Source organism: Lissotriton helveticus, chromosome 8 (genome assembly GCF_964261635.1).
Source record: "Lissotriton helveticus chromosome 8, aLisHel1.1, whole genome shotgun sequence".
Lineage (NCBI taxonomy): Eukaryota > Metazoa > Chordata > Amphibia > Caudata > Salamandridae > Lissotriton > Lissotriton helveticus.
Window position 1 is genome coordinate 300,112,377 of NC_136069.1, and position 16,430 is coordinate 300,128,806.

Consider the following 16,430-nt stretch of genomic DNA (forward strand, 5'->3'; position numbering starts at 1 on the left):
TAGCATGAAGGAATCACATCAGCATACACCAGCTCTCTCTGCATGTGCACCGCATCAAGTGTGTTAACAATTCTCGTGCAAAGCAATATCAATCCCGCCTCAAGCCCAAGTTGGCAAAGGCTGCACTTGTGTTATGACTATGAAAGCGTGGAGATCAGACCTCATAACAATTCCATATCGTGTTGCTCCTGAAACTTCAGCACTCTCCGTGCAGACATGGTTTATTAAACAAGACTGATATCAGAGCAATAACATATTATTCTCACATACACCACGGCAAACCACTAGGTTGAAAGCTAAGTCAACAATTAAGGGTCGTGTGCAGAAGTTGCAAGAAAGGAAAAATGGCGTTTAAATCTCAAATGTACCTATGCTAACTTAACACGATATAAGGATATATAGGAGCTATACAACAACACAGTTAGGACAGCCTTCTGGTCATGCCAAGCTTTTTGAAGTTCTTGGCTGGCCTCAAGGTTTTTGGATGCCTTCTCCATGTACTCTGCCATCCTGGAGCGGAGACCAAGTACACAGTCCACTATGTCAAGCTTTTTGAGAGGTAACTCCCATTCTTCCTTCACAAGACATAGGGGTCCTCTTACAGGATGCCCAAACAGAAGCTCAAAAGGGCTGTAGCCAACCCCCTTCTGTGGGACCTCTCTGTAAGCAAACAGGAGGCAGGGTAAAAGGATGTCCCATCTTCGCCTAAGCTTTTCAAGTAACCCTTTTATCATCCCTTTGAGGGTCTTGTTGAATCTCTCAACAAGCCCATTGCACTGTGGGTGATAGGGTGTGGTGAATTTGTAGTTTACACCACACTCCTTCCACATTGCAGTCAAGTATCCTGACATGAAGGTTGCACCTCTGTCAGAGATAACCTCCTTAGGAAACCCCACTCTAGTAAAAACTGCAAGTAGGGCCCTGGCCACAACAGGAGCTGTAGTGGTCCTAAGGGGAATAGCTTCTGGGTACCTGGTGGCATGATCCACTATCACCAGTATAAATCTGTGCCCAGATGCTATTGGGGGGTCCATTGGTCCAACAATGTCTATCCCCACTCCTTCAAAGGGTACCCACACCACAGGTAGTGGTATGAGGGGGGCCTTTGTTGTGCCACCTGATTTGCCACTGACTTGACAGGTGACACGTGAGCAACAAAACTCTTTAGTGTCTTCAGACATATGAGGCCAGTGAAAGTGTGGGGCAAGCCTGTCCCAAGTCTTGTTCTGGCCTAAGTGACCTGCAAGGGGAATCTCATGGGCTAAGGTGAGGAGGAAACCTCTAAGAGACAAGGGGATGACCAGCCTCCTGGTAGCACCAGGCTTGGGGTCTCTTGCCTCAGAGTATAGGAGTCCATCATCCCAATATACCTTATGGGCACCTGTAGCCTTCCCTGCAGCCTCAGCAGCAGCCTGCTGTCTGAGGGGTTCAAGAGAGGAACAGTCTAATTGGGCCTGTCCCAAGTTTGCCCTGGAAGGTCCCCCTGTCCCAAGAAACTCAACCTGTTCAGGTTCAAGCTCTTCTAGGACAGTTCCTTCTGGGGTCTTTGGGTCAGCCTCCTGAGAGGGCTGATCCTCAACCTGAGGCAGGGGGGAAGGCTCTGCCTTAACCCTACCATTCCTTCTCTTGGGTAGTGTCTGGTCCATTCTTCCAGGATCCAGCACTTGTTCAGCTGGGTATTTCTTGGCCTGTGACCTAGTCACAGCAAGGACATGTGAGGAGAGACCTAGCATTTCTACATGAGTCCTGTACTCCACATCTGACCACAGTGAGGATTCCAAATCATTGCCCAAAAGACAATCTACTGGGAGGTCCAAACTAACTACAACCCTTTTGAGGCCAGTTACCCCTCCCCAGGAGAAATTAACAACTGCCATACTGTGATTGGTAGTGACATTGCTAGCATTGGTCACTAGGTAATCTGAACCTAGCATGATCTGGTCAGGGTCCACAAATGTTGGTGTCACCATAGTGACACTGGCACATGTGTCCCTGTAGGCCTGAGCCATTTTCCCATTAATTAAAGGCGTTTGCCTGTATTTGCCCAGAGTACTAGGACTTACAGTAGGGGCCATATCCCCAGTACAAACAAGAACTGCCTGAGTAGGAATTCTGACTAAGTCAGAATCCACCTCAGTTCCCAGGGTTAACCCAACTATAGCCTTGGGAGGTACACTACCACTACTAACTGTATTAGGGGGTGCAGGTTTCTTAGGGACAGTAGTGGTAGGAGTTTGGCCTTTCTTGGTGCACTCACTAAACCAGTGAGTTTTACTTTTACAGTATTGGCACCATGGTTTCTTAGGACCATCATTCTTCTTCTTTTGGGAATTTTAGGTTGCTTAGGTTGTTGGGGCCCTGTTGAAGACTTCTGGTCATTTTGCTTATTCTCATTACCCTTCTGGTCTGCTTTCTTCTGGCCACCACCCTGGTTCTGGTTCTGCTGCTTGACCCTTGTCCTGACCCATCTGTCTGCCTTCTTTCCCAATTCTTGGGGAGAGGTCAGATCTGAGTCAATCAAATGCTGATGCAACAACTGGTTCTGACAATTATTTAAGATTTGCTCTCTCATAATTAGATTATACAATCCTGTGTAATCAGTAACTTTACTACCCAGTAACCAGCCTTCCAAAGCCTTAGTGGCACAATCAACAAAGTCAGTCCAATCGTGAGCCTGAGTTTTCTGGGTGTCTCTGAACATCAACCTGTACTGTTCAGTGGTTAAGCCAAACCCATCAATCAGTGCAGTTTTCAAGACTTGGTAATCATTAGCATCCTCATCTCTAACAGTGAGGAGCTTGTCTCTACCTTTACCTTCAAAGGAGAGCCACAATATAGCTGCCTACTGACTCTGGGGTACCTGCTGTACTTTGCAGGCTCTCTCCAAAGCAGTTATCCACTTGTGGATATCATCTCCTGTCTTATAGGAGGGCACTATTTTACTCAGGTGTCTATTATCAAAACTCCGGTCTCTATCCCTAGGGATAGTGCTGCCACCAGTGGGGACTACCCCACTCAACTGTTGCTCTCTAGCAAAGGCAAGCTTCTCTTTGTCAAGGGCAAGTTCTTCCCTTTGGATCCTCAGATTAACTTCCTTCATCTATGCTTCATGCTCTCTCCTCTGAGGGGAAGTCATTCTCCTCTGAGCGATGCATGAGAGTGCACAGATCTATTGGAGTCCATAGAAGGAGATCTATCTCTCCTAACCCCAAAGTTAGGCCTGCTAAGGGTCAGCACTGGGGGTCCCCCAGTCCCTTCCCTATGCATGTCTAAGTTGGCCCTGGTAAGTCTGCTGACTACTACAGGACCTTTGTCTGCCTCATCCCCAGATGGTTCCTCCTCCTCCTCATCTACATCCTCTGTCATAAAGGAGTCATAAAGGCAACAGACTGAATAGAAAGTAAACAGGGGTTCAATCACCTTTTTGTTTTCTGAAGCTTCCTCTCATTGCCTTCTCCCAAGCCCTCAACAGCATAGAGGAGGCTATTAAAGAACAAAGACTAACGACAATGAATCATCCCTGTGATGTTAGGGGGAGTCAAATATTGCCCATTATCAATTCAACAACCCTTTATTTCTGGTAAGTTATGTCACATCCTCAGTACCTAAGACTCTGTTTAACTGTTAGACGTAAAATTAAACACACCTTTACAGTCAGTTGTTCTCTTGATGTACTTGATGTTTTTAATTGGTGATTCTGAGGTCATGGTGGCCTGAGTATTAGCCAAGGGCAGTTGTTTGAAATATTGGATTTATCCAGTATTATGGGTGTCTTTCATAGATTCACATGCCTGAATCATTCCCCCGTCGTCGAGATGGGAGCCCCCGGTACATAGAAAAGTAATGTCCTATAGACATACATAGAGAAAAGTAGGCATAAGGGCCTTGCCTTAGTAGCCTATCTATGTCCTTTTGTAAAAAGGACCAAAATCCTGAAGGTAGCCAATCAGCTACCACCTCCCTCTAGAACCTTCCTGCCAGGAGCCTCAGTCTCTCAGATTTTCTACCGCACGTTGTGCTAGGGAGTCTCCACCTGATCTCTCCTCAGGTTTCTTGGATTTACCTCTTTTTTCATAAAACTTGGATAATTTGCTTTAACAAACAACAATGGCTGATCAGCAGAAGAAAGGCCTGTTCAGAGCATGTTCATCTTGTGGTAAGAAGAGACTGCACGTCGATGACGAGCATGAAACTTGCCTCTACTGTCTTTACCCTGATCATTCTCCTAAAGAATGTAGGATTTGTAGAACATTCTCTACTAAGACTCTTAAAGACAGAGAAGGGAGACTGCTCCTCTGGTTGAACAGACTTAAAACCAGAGAGGATGATATACTGTCCTCAGAGGGCAGTGAAATGGCTTAAGTTTCATCAAAACTGTCCTTGAAGAGGCCAAGGGCTGCTTCCCTTAGCCCTACAGACGTCCCTCATAAAAAGACTACCACAAAGTCTTCTGAGGTAAGATCTGAAACGTCTGTGAAGGATGCTCCCACCTTCAGAAAGCCAACGCAGTCATCGTCGACGAGTTCGTCGACGTTTTCCTCAAGAAAAACCACCTATGTCTCCACGTCAACGACGACGGTTTCGACGACAATGGCGTCGTCAGCCTCTTCATCGCCGACGACCACTCAATCGTCGACGACGGGTAAGCCACTGTCATCGATTGTATTGATAAAAAAGCAGTCGACGTTCATCAAGGCTCCGTCGAAGTCATCGTCGAGGACGACACCGTCGACGACGAGACAAAAAACGGCGACGCCTACACCGTCGACGAAGACACCATCGTCATCTGGCGCACCGTCGATGAAGACATCGACGACGGTAAAGTCACCAACGACAATTGCACCGTCAATGACGAAGGCACCGTCGACGACGAAAGCACCGTCGACGACGAAAGCACTGTCGACCGCACCGTTGACGACGAAGGCACCGTCGACAGGACCGTCGACGACCGCACCATCGACAACAACATCGCCGACGACCGCACCGTCGACGAGGGAACCGTCGACGACCTCATCATCGACAATTGAGAAACTCTCGACGTCAGCACCGTCTAAGACACCGGCGACGACGACGTCGTCGTCGACGGCAACATCGTCGACGCCATAGAAAAAATCTGAGTTAATTCCATCAAAGAAGATTACAAAACTCCCTATTACGCCAGATTTGACATCGCCAAGTAGGGTTCAAAAATTACTTCCATCTTGTCTATTACAAGATGATGAATCAGAGGACGACCAATTTTCATCAGGCTACTAGTCCATCGGATCTCATTGTAAAATGTCAGAGCACAGATGACGATGGAGATGAGGTCATTTTTACAGAAGAAACTGTTCAAGCTCAAGTACAAACTCACGTCACTCCAATGATCTGCCTCCCGGCAGCTATAGTCACTGATCTACAATTCTTGATCGAGGACTACAAAAAACGATTCCCTGAATCGCCAGCGGCCCCTTCCACGGAGAAATCTCCAGCATCATCCAGACCGCATCCATCTCCAAAGTCAAGACTACCACCTTTGGCCATTCCTCAGGAGAGGGAAACAGTTCATCACATTCAATCTTCTGATGAGGAAGGCGATGAACCAGAAGAAGGAGAGGTTCGAGACGACCTGTCCCATAACAGAGACGATGAAGATTATGTCGCTCATTCTCCAGCCACACCTGAACCCAATACTTCAGACTCCCCGCCAGTGGATATCGGAGGATTCCACAATTTAATAGAGAGAGCAGCCACTAGGTTCCACATGACTATGGAATCACAGGAAACAGATTGTTTCTTATATGACTTTAAGGATCCTATAAAAAAGACGGCTAGATAGATTCCCATAATAGATCACATCTGGGAACAAGGCCAGCAACTCATGCAAACGCCTGCATCAGTTTCAATAGTGGTACCTAGACTGGATAAAAAGTATAAGGCACCAAAACAGCACCTACATGCCTTAATGCTCATCCCAAGCCGGATTCGGTAGTCACCCAAGCCGCACAAAAGAATTCGAGAAATCCGTCCTCGCCATTGTCAGCACCACCAGACAAGGAGGGCAGGAAATTGGATAGCATCGGCAAACGTTTTTCTACAACGTCAGCTATGACTATCAAGGTGGCCAACGCCATTGCGCTACTAGGCAGATACAATAGACAATTATGGGAAGACATTGTTCCGTATCTAGCGGATGTACCCGAAGACTTGAAGGATGAGGTTCACTCACTCATTAAAGAAGGACAAATGTCAGCATCGGAGATCATCGATTCCGCTGTAGATGTCGCCATGACAGGCTTCAGACAGCTGGCAGGTGCAGCAGTTTTGCGCAGACAAGGATGGCTCAAAGCCACATCTTTCCGACAAGAGGTCCAAACCAAAGTCTTGGACATGCCTTATGACGGACAACACCTATTTGGGGAAAAAATAGATGAGGCCTTGCAGACAATCAAAAAAGACACAGACACTGCAAGAGCTCTCGGCACTTTACAATTTAAGAACCAGTCCTTTCGAGGGCACAGAGGAAGGGGTCAACCCTCTTACAGGGGATCATATCAAGGAAAATCCTCTTATTCATACAATCAAAATCGCTCACAATATCAGCAGCGACAGCAGCAACAAGGTCGTCAGACCTCCTACGGGAGATCAAACTTCAGGGGAAAATCCCAGAGGAAACCAGCCGGCGGACGACAATGACCATTTCCAGCAGCCAGTCCCCCCACCGTCTTGTCCATTCAAAATTGGAGGAAAATTGACACACTTCCTCCACAATTGGAGATCGATAACGACAGATCGGTGGGTACTCCAATTAATCCAGCACGGTCACTCATTGGAATTCAATTCAATCCCACCGTTAACTCCTCCTCGCAAAATTCAACACAGGCACCTTCGTTTACTCCTGCAAGAAATAACTTCAATGTTGAAGAAAGGAGCAATAGAGCGAGTTCCATCAGCTCAAAAAGGGAAGGGATTTTATTCCCGCTTCTTTTTAATTCAACAGAAGAAGAAGAAATGGAGGCCCATTCTAGATCTCAGGGCACTCAATACATTCTTGAAGAGCCAATCGTTTCGAATGGTGACTATCCAGGAAATCCTAGGATCCCTAGAGGAAGGAGACTTTATGACGTCTTTGGACCTGCAAGACGCATATTACCATATCCCAATACACAAACGCCACAAGAAATTCCTACGATTCGAAGTAGCAGGTCAACACTACCAATTCTGTGTCCTCCCATTCGGCCTCAAATCAGCGCCACGCATTTTCACAAAGTGCCTGGCTCCTGTGGCAGCTTTCCTGAGACAGCAAAATCACCAGGTCTTCCCCTACCTGGACGACTGGCTGGTAAAGGCACCATCTATGACAGACGCGCAAATGTCTTCCAACGCCTGTCTCACTATTTTCCAACGCCTAGGTCTGACTCTCAACTATGAGAAATCGACCTTACAGCCCACCAAAGTTATAACATTCCTGGGGGCAACTCTAAATACAACCTCTTCCAAAGCCTTCCCAGCTCAAGAAAGGAAACACAAACTGATCGCTCTGGCTACCGCAGTGTCTTCAAAAAACACCATCAAAGTCCGTACTTTCAAGTCCCTTCTAGGGATGATGTCTTCTTGCATACTACTCATCCCTCACTGTCGGCTCAGAATGCGCCCCCTTCAGGAGGCCTTGACCAAGCAGTGGACCCAATGTACAGGTTCTTTCGAGGATCACATCGTCATTACTCGACAAATAACCAAGGCTTTACTTTGGTGGACAACAGACAAGAACTTATCGAAAGGTCTGACGTTCTTGATACCGGCAATTCCACATGTCATAACGACAGACGCTTCTCTAGAAGGATGGGGTGCAGACCTTCAGGAATTGCAAATCAGTGGCAAGTGGACGGAACAAGAGAGGACTCTACATATCAACCTCCTAGAACTGAGAGCAGTTCTACACTCTCTACAAGCATTCCTCCCTCGCATCAAAAACTCAGCAGTGCTTGTGAGAACGGACAACACAACCACAATGCACTACTTGAACAAGCAGGGAGGGACACCTTCGCTGACACTATCTCGCGAATCTCAAAAAATTTGTAACTGGCTAGTACACAACATCATCAAATTAACAGCAGAGTATGTCCCAGGAAAAGACAACGTCATAGCGGACGCTCTAAGCAGACAGAGGTCACTGTCCCACGAATGGGAACTGGACCAAAGAGTTCTAAACAACATCTTCTTGGAATGGGGGAAACCGCAAATAGACCTCTTTGCCACCAGGGAGAACGCCAAATGCCACAGCTTCGCAAGCTGGCATCCCCAACCGAGGTCACTAGGAAATGCATTTTCCATCGCATGGCGCAACGTGTTTGCGTACGCATTTCCGCCATTTCCCCTGATAACCAGAGTCATTCGGAAAATGAAAATGGAACACTGCACCTTGATTCTCATTGCCCCATACTGGCCGAGACAGCATTGGTTCACGGACATCCGTCGCCTCTCAGTCCAACCATCAATCCATCTGCATCAACATCCCTCTCTACTCTCGATGTCCAAAGGCCAGGTACTCCACCCGAATCTGAAATCTCTCAGATTATCGGCATGGCTCCGGAGTACCGAGAGTTCTGCCACCTGAACATCCCGCAGAAGTGCAAGGAAGTCCTAGCTAAGGCAAGAGCAGTTAGCACAAACAAAACTTATTCCTTGAAATGGAAACGCTTTTGTGTTTGGTGTAAGGACAACAATCTCCATCCTTTCAAGATCACTCCAGAGCAGTTACTGCCATATTTACTACATCTGGCACAATCGGGACTTGCACATGCCTCTATTAGAGTTCATCTGGCAGCAATCTCCCGCTTTACAAGAACTTCAAAAGGACCTTCCCTATGGTCCAACAGATTAATAAAACAATTCCTTAAAGGGCTCTATAGATCATTTCCAAGGCCAAGAAGAGTTCCACCAACATGGCACCTTAATGTGGTACTCAACCAATTGATGAAACACCCATTTGAGCCCATCCATAGGGCTGATATCAAATACATTTCATGAAAAACAGCACTTCTTTTGGCTTTGACCTCAGCGAGAAGGGTCAGTGAGTTACAAGCTCTTTCCATACAAGATCCTTTCATGCAGTTCAGAGAGGACAGAGTGATTTTAAGAACTAATCCTCGCTTCATTCCTAAAGTCCCCTCGGACTTCCATTTAAATGAACCACTTGTGCTTCGCTCATTCTTCCCAAACCCCAGTAATGTAGCTGAGAGATCACTTCACTCTTTGGACCTAAAAAGATGTCTAAAATTTTACCTAGACAAAACAAAACATTTCAGAAAAACGAATCAGCTTTTCATCGCTTTCAGCAGACCTAGAAAAGGCATGCCACTTTCCAAACAATGCATTTCACGATGGATATCAGCGGCAATTGCTTTTTGCCATGACAAAGTCGGACGTCCATTACATTCCAAAGTCCGAGCGCGTTCCACAAGGGCTGTGTCCACATCGGCGGCACTATTAGCTGGAGTACCGATTCTGGACATCTGCAGGGCAGCGACCTGGAAATCGCCGCATACATTTACTAGGCACTACTGCCTGGATACGGAACTGATGCAGGATGCAGCTGTGGGCCAGGCTGTACTTCGCCATCTATTCCAGTAAGATGAGCCTTCCTCCTTCCCACCGTCCTGCGCTGGTATGCACATTTATTTACTTTATTATTTGTATTGCTGATGGTTACTAGTCACATGATATGTATTATCTCAGACTATTCGTTATGTTCCATCACAAATGTGCATAATGTATTGCTTGCTACTCTGATTCAGGCATGTGAATCTATGAAAGACACCCATAATACTGGATAAGAAATGCGTTACTTACCTGTAACTGCAGTTATCCAGTATTGGTGTCTTTCATAGATTCACATGCAACCCTCCTGCCTCCCCAGGAAGGTCTCATCTCTCCCTCTATAACATATGTTACGTCTACCTAGCTTGGTGCGTACGAAAATCTGAGAGACTGAGGCTCCTGGCAGGAAGGTTTCTAGAGGGAGGTGGTAGCTGATTGGCTACCTTCAGGATTTTGGTCCTTTTTACAAAAGGACATAGATAGGCTACTAAGGCAAGGCCCTTAGGCCTACTTTTCTCTATGTATGTCTATAGGACATTACTTTTCTATGTACCGGGGGCTCCCATCTCGACGACGGGGAATGATTCAGGCATGTGAATCTTTGAAAGACACCAATACTGGATAACTGCAGTTCCAGGTAAGTAACGCATTTCTTCTCTTGACAGCATGAGTGTGAGCTGAAACACAGCTTACAAATTTAGGAATGAAGGCATGTAATCTAACTTTATTGACTTTGATTTTGTGTTGCAAGATTTGATTGTAAAGGAACATATATATTCTCAGTCAATTAGCCCCACAAATTGATAATCTGAACTGATTAGTTCTATGAAATGTTGTGGGGCTCTAAGTTGTTCTAGGTTTGAATATGTAATTTGTATCTCTTTGTTCACAGCTATTTATCAGCCTTGATTCAAAAGACTGCATGAACTTTTTGAGTGACACTGATGATAGTGGTCTGAGTTGCAGCTCTCCTGTGGATGCACTGGAATCAGAACTGCACAACTGCAATCAGAATATTGAAACTCTTCTTCCTATGCATGATTTTAGATCAGGTAATCTTACTTTTGTCCTGAGTCAAAGGTATTTGAAAATATGAAGACTGGATTTAAAAGTGAAACAAACAAACGGTTTTACATTGCCACCAAGCATAGGCCTCTTAAGAGTCTTAGTGACATTGCATACATCCATTGAAGAATGTTTGCCAGCTTCCAAGGTCAACCTCCCAAAAACATTTGTTGGCTTTGAAATGTAAAAGTTAAGGGGAAAGTCACTAAACTCTCAAAGCTCTTGTTGCAGGGATTCTGCACAAACACAGAACTGTGTGCAGGATTATAGGACCTTGGTGTATAGGGACTGAGTCATCCTACCACCTTAGTACCCATAAGCCCAGGACTGTCTAGCTATAGTGTCTCACTTGCTCTCCTACTTACTCATAGAGAAACAAATTATTAGACACCCCAGAACACAACACTCCCAGATCTCACAGGAATCGTGGTACCAAGACGTACCCTTTCGTTCTCACTCTTGTACTTGTCCACAATAAGATCTGACAGAGACACAAAATAGTTAAAAATATTTATCTGAAAGAAACAGTTAGTTATAGATTCATTAACTTAGAATTACCACCAGGTGTCAGACTGGACCCGGAAAGTTTTTTCATCAGCAGTACCTCTGAGTGTCGGAAGGTGGCGTCGGTCGGCTCTGCGTCAATCATCGGTGCCCTGGTCGCCGGGATGACATCACGGTAGCTACTTAGATGCCGCCCTCGCGTGCTGACGTCAGTTCTTTCTTTTTCCGCTCCAGCCAGCGCAGATCCAGAGATAGCGATACCTCCAGTCACTTTTTGACTGAACTTTTTGAGCGACTTTTGTCGATGTCTTTTTGAGTCCTGCCGACTCCTGGTGCATGTAGGGATACCCAGCTTCAAGGCTTGCGGTTTCTATACCCGACAGATGTCGGTGACGGATCTGCACCGCGTGTGCCTCTTTTGCTTGGAGTGCCACCACGACCCCTAGCCGTGCTCCGACCGCCGGACCATGGCTCTGAAGTCTTTGCAGGAGCAGTACTGAAAGCTTCTTGAGCGCCGGCAGTCCGCTCCGAACCGCTCGAGATCCCGTTCGTGAGGACGGTTGAAGGACCGGTCACGGAGCCATCACAATTCGTCATCCAAGTCTTCACACTCGAGTCAGGTGAGTCGAAGCGCAAGAAATTGTCGAAGAAGCATCGCCTCTCTTCGACTTCTCCACGTCGGTTGGCTGACAGGATGAGGGATGCGAACGGTGCCCCTCCCGCGGGCTCTGTGTGCAGAGCTTGAAGAGTCGACTCAGAAGGCGGCTCCGGCCCAGGGGACCCATGTATATAGTCCTAGATCGGGATCGGCGCCAGTTGTCCTCATTACGCCTTTCCCGGCACAGCTTCCTTCGGCACAGCAGCCGCACTCGATGCCGGTTGTGCCCCCAGCCAGCATCGACCCCGACCTCCATCCTGATTTGGATGTGGAGCCGGACCAGCATCAATCAACACCAGCTCTAGCGCTGAGTGGGGTTTTTGTGCCCCTGTTCACTCCTGGGGTCCCTTTCAGGCCAGATAGGCAACCAGCGGACTAGGAGGAGGACTGGGAGGGGTCCGGTGACCCTCTGACCGACCAATTGGATTATGGTCCGACTGGAGAGAGGACCTGGGGGATGCCAATGGTCTCGATACCTCCACTGACCTTGGCATGTTGTCTCCTCCTACATGGTCTATGGAGGAGGGAGCTTCCTGTGAGAAGTTAGCGTGGCATATGATGTCCACTATTCTAGTGGGCACCTTGCACCAGTCTAAACGACCCTTATTGATGGTGGTTGTAAAGTCAACCTTATAGACAAGCTATCCTAGTGGTAGCATGGACCAGCAGTCTTTGGCTAAACTCCAAAGAGCATGTGAAGCTGTTTGTTTTACCAAATATAAACCCTTGAATACCAAATGAAAGGACACCACACAAGGTATATATCAAATATATATGTATTTATTTCTAACACAACCCCTCTGACTTCTTTATGAGGTAAGAGATCGAAGTACATCACAAGTTACTCAATTAGCATACGATAAGTTGCACAAATACAATTTTGCCCTAGGGGCCTCACATACCATATACTAAGTAAGTGGTATAAGAACCACTTCAGGAAAGGTGAATAGGCCTAGGGAATCGCTGGGGCTACACCGAACAACCAAAGGATTGGAAGTAGGAGGCCCACGGGAGGCGTGTGCAGTGTCTAAACACACACACGATTTACCATAGAGTTATAATGGGAACGTAAAAGTTACAAAGTTAAAGATTTAGGGCACTTCCGGATGGACTACGACAAAACCACTTTAGACTAGGACACTTGGATAGTCAATACCCATGGGAACACCGGAGTACTCGAGTTACCTCACCCAGGGAAGCCGGGTGCATAGGTGTCTTTAGGTGTCGGGTTTCGTCGATGTTTCCTATGGAGATCTGCAAAGAAGTGCTGCAGGCGACCAGAGGAAAAGTGTCCGAGTGGATCAAGGAACAGAAGAATCTGAAAGCAGAGGGCACAGAGTCTGGGTCACTAGCCAGGGACCAGGAAGGAACCAGGCGATAGCGAGGAGATTTCAGGTGAAGAGGTGAAGCTTTTCTCTACAGCCACGAGGACCAGGAGGCGTCGACGACGACCAGGAGCTGGATTCGAGCTGTCCCACGAAGGATGTGGTTGACTGCGGTGTCGGTATCTGGATTGGACCCAACAAGCCTTGGCAAACGCAATCCACGCAGGAAGTGAAGATTGGCTTTGAGTCAGACCAGCAAGGTCTGGGGAGCTTCTTCTTTGCAGGGAAGCTGGAGCAAGCCTGGAGCAATCGGGCCATTGGTGTAAATTCAAAAGGAAGTCTTCAGAGGGCTAACAAGCCAGCAGGCTAGCAACCGGGAAGACGCGTCGAGCTTAAATGCAGGAGCAGGCCCCACGCGGCACTCGTGGAGTGTGGAGGGCTAAGCTTTAGTGCAAATGGTGCTCGGGTCTGGGGCTTCTCATACCCCAATGCACAACTGCGAGGATATCTCGGGAGTCGAGCAGTTAGCAGAATGCAAGTAGTCCAGGGTGTCCGGTCCCACGTCTCTCGTGTCCGCCACGGGTCTCAGCTTTGCTGTGAGTGTGGATCGGAGTCGGAGAAGTCTGGAAGTCCAGTTCCTGAGTCGCTGAGTCTTCGGGTTCCGGCAGGAGCGTCGACAAAGCAAACCGGCAAGTTACTGGTGGTGCCTGTTTGCACAGGGTGATTCAGAAAAGGGGGTGGTGATGAACAGAGTGCCTGAATTAAGCAGACTACTCTTACCCAGTCCAAAGATCAGGGCTTGATCCATCACCGTTTTTTAGCTCACTGCACCATCCCAGCTCAGAACTTGGCTATATGCAAATTAGTCTGTTCCTGTCCCAGTGCATGATGGGAACAGGGCAAACCAAACTACCAAGCCAATTCTTGTACTGGGAAGGAAACAAGCTTCCGGGGACCGGTTTCTGCCATTTCAGGCGTCGTCGGCCCGGCTTGCTTGAATCCTGATGGTGCAATGAGCAAGGGACTCACATCTGAGTATACCCTTCCACGCTTATGGTGGACAAAATGATTCAGAAAAGGGGGTGGTGATGAACAGAGTGCCTGAATTAAGCAGACCACTCTTACCCAGTCCAAAGATCAGGGCTTGATCCATCACCGTTTTTTAGCTCACTGCACCATCCCAGCTCAGAACTTGGCTATATGCAAATTAGTCTGTTCCTGTCCCAGTGCATGATGGGAACAGGGCAAACCAAACTACCAAGCCAATTCTTGTACTGGGAAGGAAACAAGCTTCCGGGGACCGGTTTCTGCCATTTCAGGCGTCGTCGGCCCGGCTTGCTTGAATCCTGATGGTGCAATGAGCAAGGGACTCACATCTGAGTATACCCTTCCACGCTTATGGTGGACAAAATGATTCAGAAAAGGGGGTGGTGATGAACAGAGTGCCTGAATTAAGCAGACCACTCTTACCCAGTCCAAAGATCAGGGCTTGATCCATCACCGTTTTTTAGCTCACTGCACCATCCCAGCTCAGAACTTGGCTATATGCAAATTAGTCTGTTCCTGTCCCAGTGCATGATGGGAACAGGGCAAACCAAACTACCAAGCCGATTCTTGTACTGGGAAGGAAACAAGCTTCCGGAGACCGGTTTCTGCCATTTCAGGCGTCGTCGGCCCGGCTTGCTTGAATCCTGATGGTGCAATGAGCAAGGGACTCACATCTGAGTATACCCTTCCACGCTTATGGTGGACAAAATGATTCAGAAAAGGGGGTGGTGATGAACAGAGTGCCTGAATTAAGCAGACCACTCTTACCCAGTCCAAAGATCAGGGCTTGATCCATCACCGTTTTTTAGCTCACTGCACCATCCCAGCTCAGAACTTGGCTATATGCAAATTAGTCTGTTCCTGTCCCACTGCATGATGGGAACAGGGCAAACCAATCTACCAAGCCAATTCTTGTACTGGGAAGGAAACAAGCTTCCGGGGACCGGTTTCTGCCATTTCAGGCGTCGTCGGCCCGGCTTGCTTGAATCCTGATGGTGCAATGAGCAAGGGACTCACATCTGAGTATACCCTTCCACGCTTATGGTGGACAAAATGATTCAGAAAAGGGGGTCACTCCTTGACCACAAGGGAGATGTCTTCAGTCTTCTAGTCGATATAGAACTTCGAAGGTCCAAGAGTTTTGTTTCAGAGTTTCAGTCCAGGATAATCTAAAGTCTCTAGACACAGCTCCTATCTTTATACTGATTTTAGGGGCTGGATTACCTGCTAGGTCCCTCCTATGGGTGGACCTGGGAAGGGGGTGGTTACACCCCTTTCTCTTTGTCCAGTTTCAAGCCAGAGAGGGGCTGGTTTGGCCCAGCAACTGGTTTGAACCGGGCTATGCATGGAGCACCTTGTGTGCCCCAGGCAGTGTCTGGAAAAGCGTCTTTCCATTCAACCCACCCTGCCCCAATACACTACAGGCTGTCTGGGGAGGTGCTAGCACCTCCCCTGACGGGAAACATATTGTCCAGGCCTCCCTTGCCGGAGTTTTGTCCAGCAGCAGGAGGTCAGACTTGTGTCTGTGGTAGCAGAATCCATTTTGTGATGCTGAGGCTCTGTTTAACTTTAACCGGGTAAAGCAGTAACTACATGTCTTCTCCCTCAAGAAGGGTGAAATGCTACCCCCGCCGCCAGAACTGGCGGGGGGTAGTATTCCATAGTGTTTGACAACTTACACGACATGTTTTGATAAAGCCAAACCAAAGTTAGCATTAACCGCGAGGATTATAATGCACTTAAGAGTATATGGTATGGCTGTATCATAGAACAGCTATAAGGAGATGGTTCCGAAAGCTGAAGAGGGGCTCAGCTCATGCTAGGGCACCCTCTCACACAAAACCAAGCACTCTGCCGCCAGGATTGTTAAGGCCTGCCATAGAAGTGACTTATAGGTTACTATGTGTCTATATATATATATAAGGTAGATATAGATATATTATATCTAAGTAAGGGGTGATTACACCACCTTACCCAAGCTGAGTGATCAGCCTGGGGTGTCAGTTTAGATGGCCAGCCAAGGTTGGCATAATATATGCTGCAGCCCCTGGTAGGCCTTGGATGCACCTATGCCCTGGGTACCTATGGCACACTATACAGGGGCTCACAAAGGTGACCCAGTACCTAAAGTACATGGTATCAATTTAGAGAGAGAACAGCTGGGCTGTGGGTCTGATTAGCAGGCGCACAGCCACACTAAAGTCGAAAAACCAGAGAATCACAGCAAAAAGTGTGGGTGGCCATAGGAAGCA

The 16,430-nt window shown here is 47.5% G+C and overlaps 1 protein-coding gene across 1 annotated transcript in view; it reads left to right on the top strand.

Annotated features, from left to right (window-relative positions):
* RNF17 (ring finger protein 17) overlaps nucleotides 1-16,430 on the top strand; it is a 3,010,943-nt gene that overhangs the window by 2,638,166 nt on the left and 356,347 nt on the right. Inside the window, exon 36 of the mRNA XM_078657063.1 lies at nucleotides 10,472-10,631. Coding sequence (XP_078513189.1) covers nucleotides 10,472-10,631 — 160 coding nt within the window. The remainder of the gene's footprint in view (nucleotides 1-10,471; nucleotides 10,632-16,430) is intronic.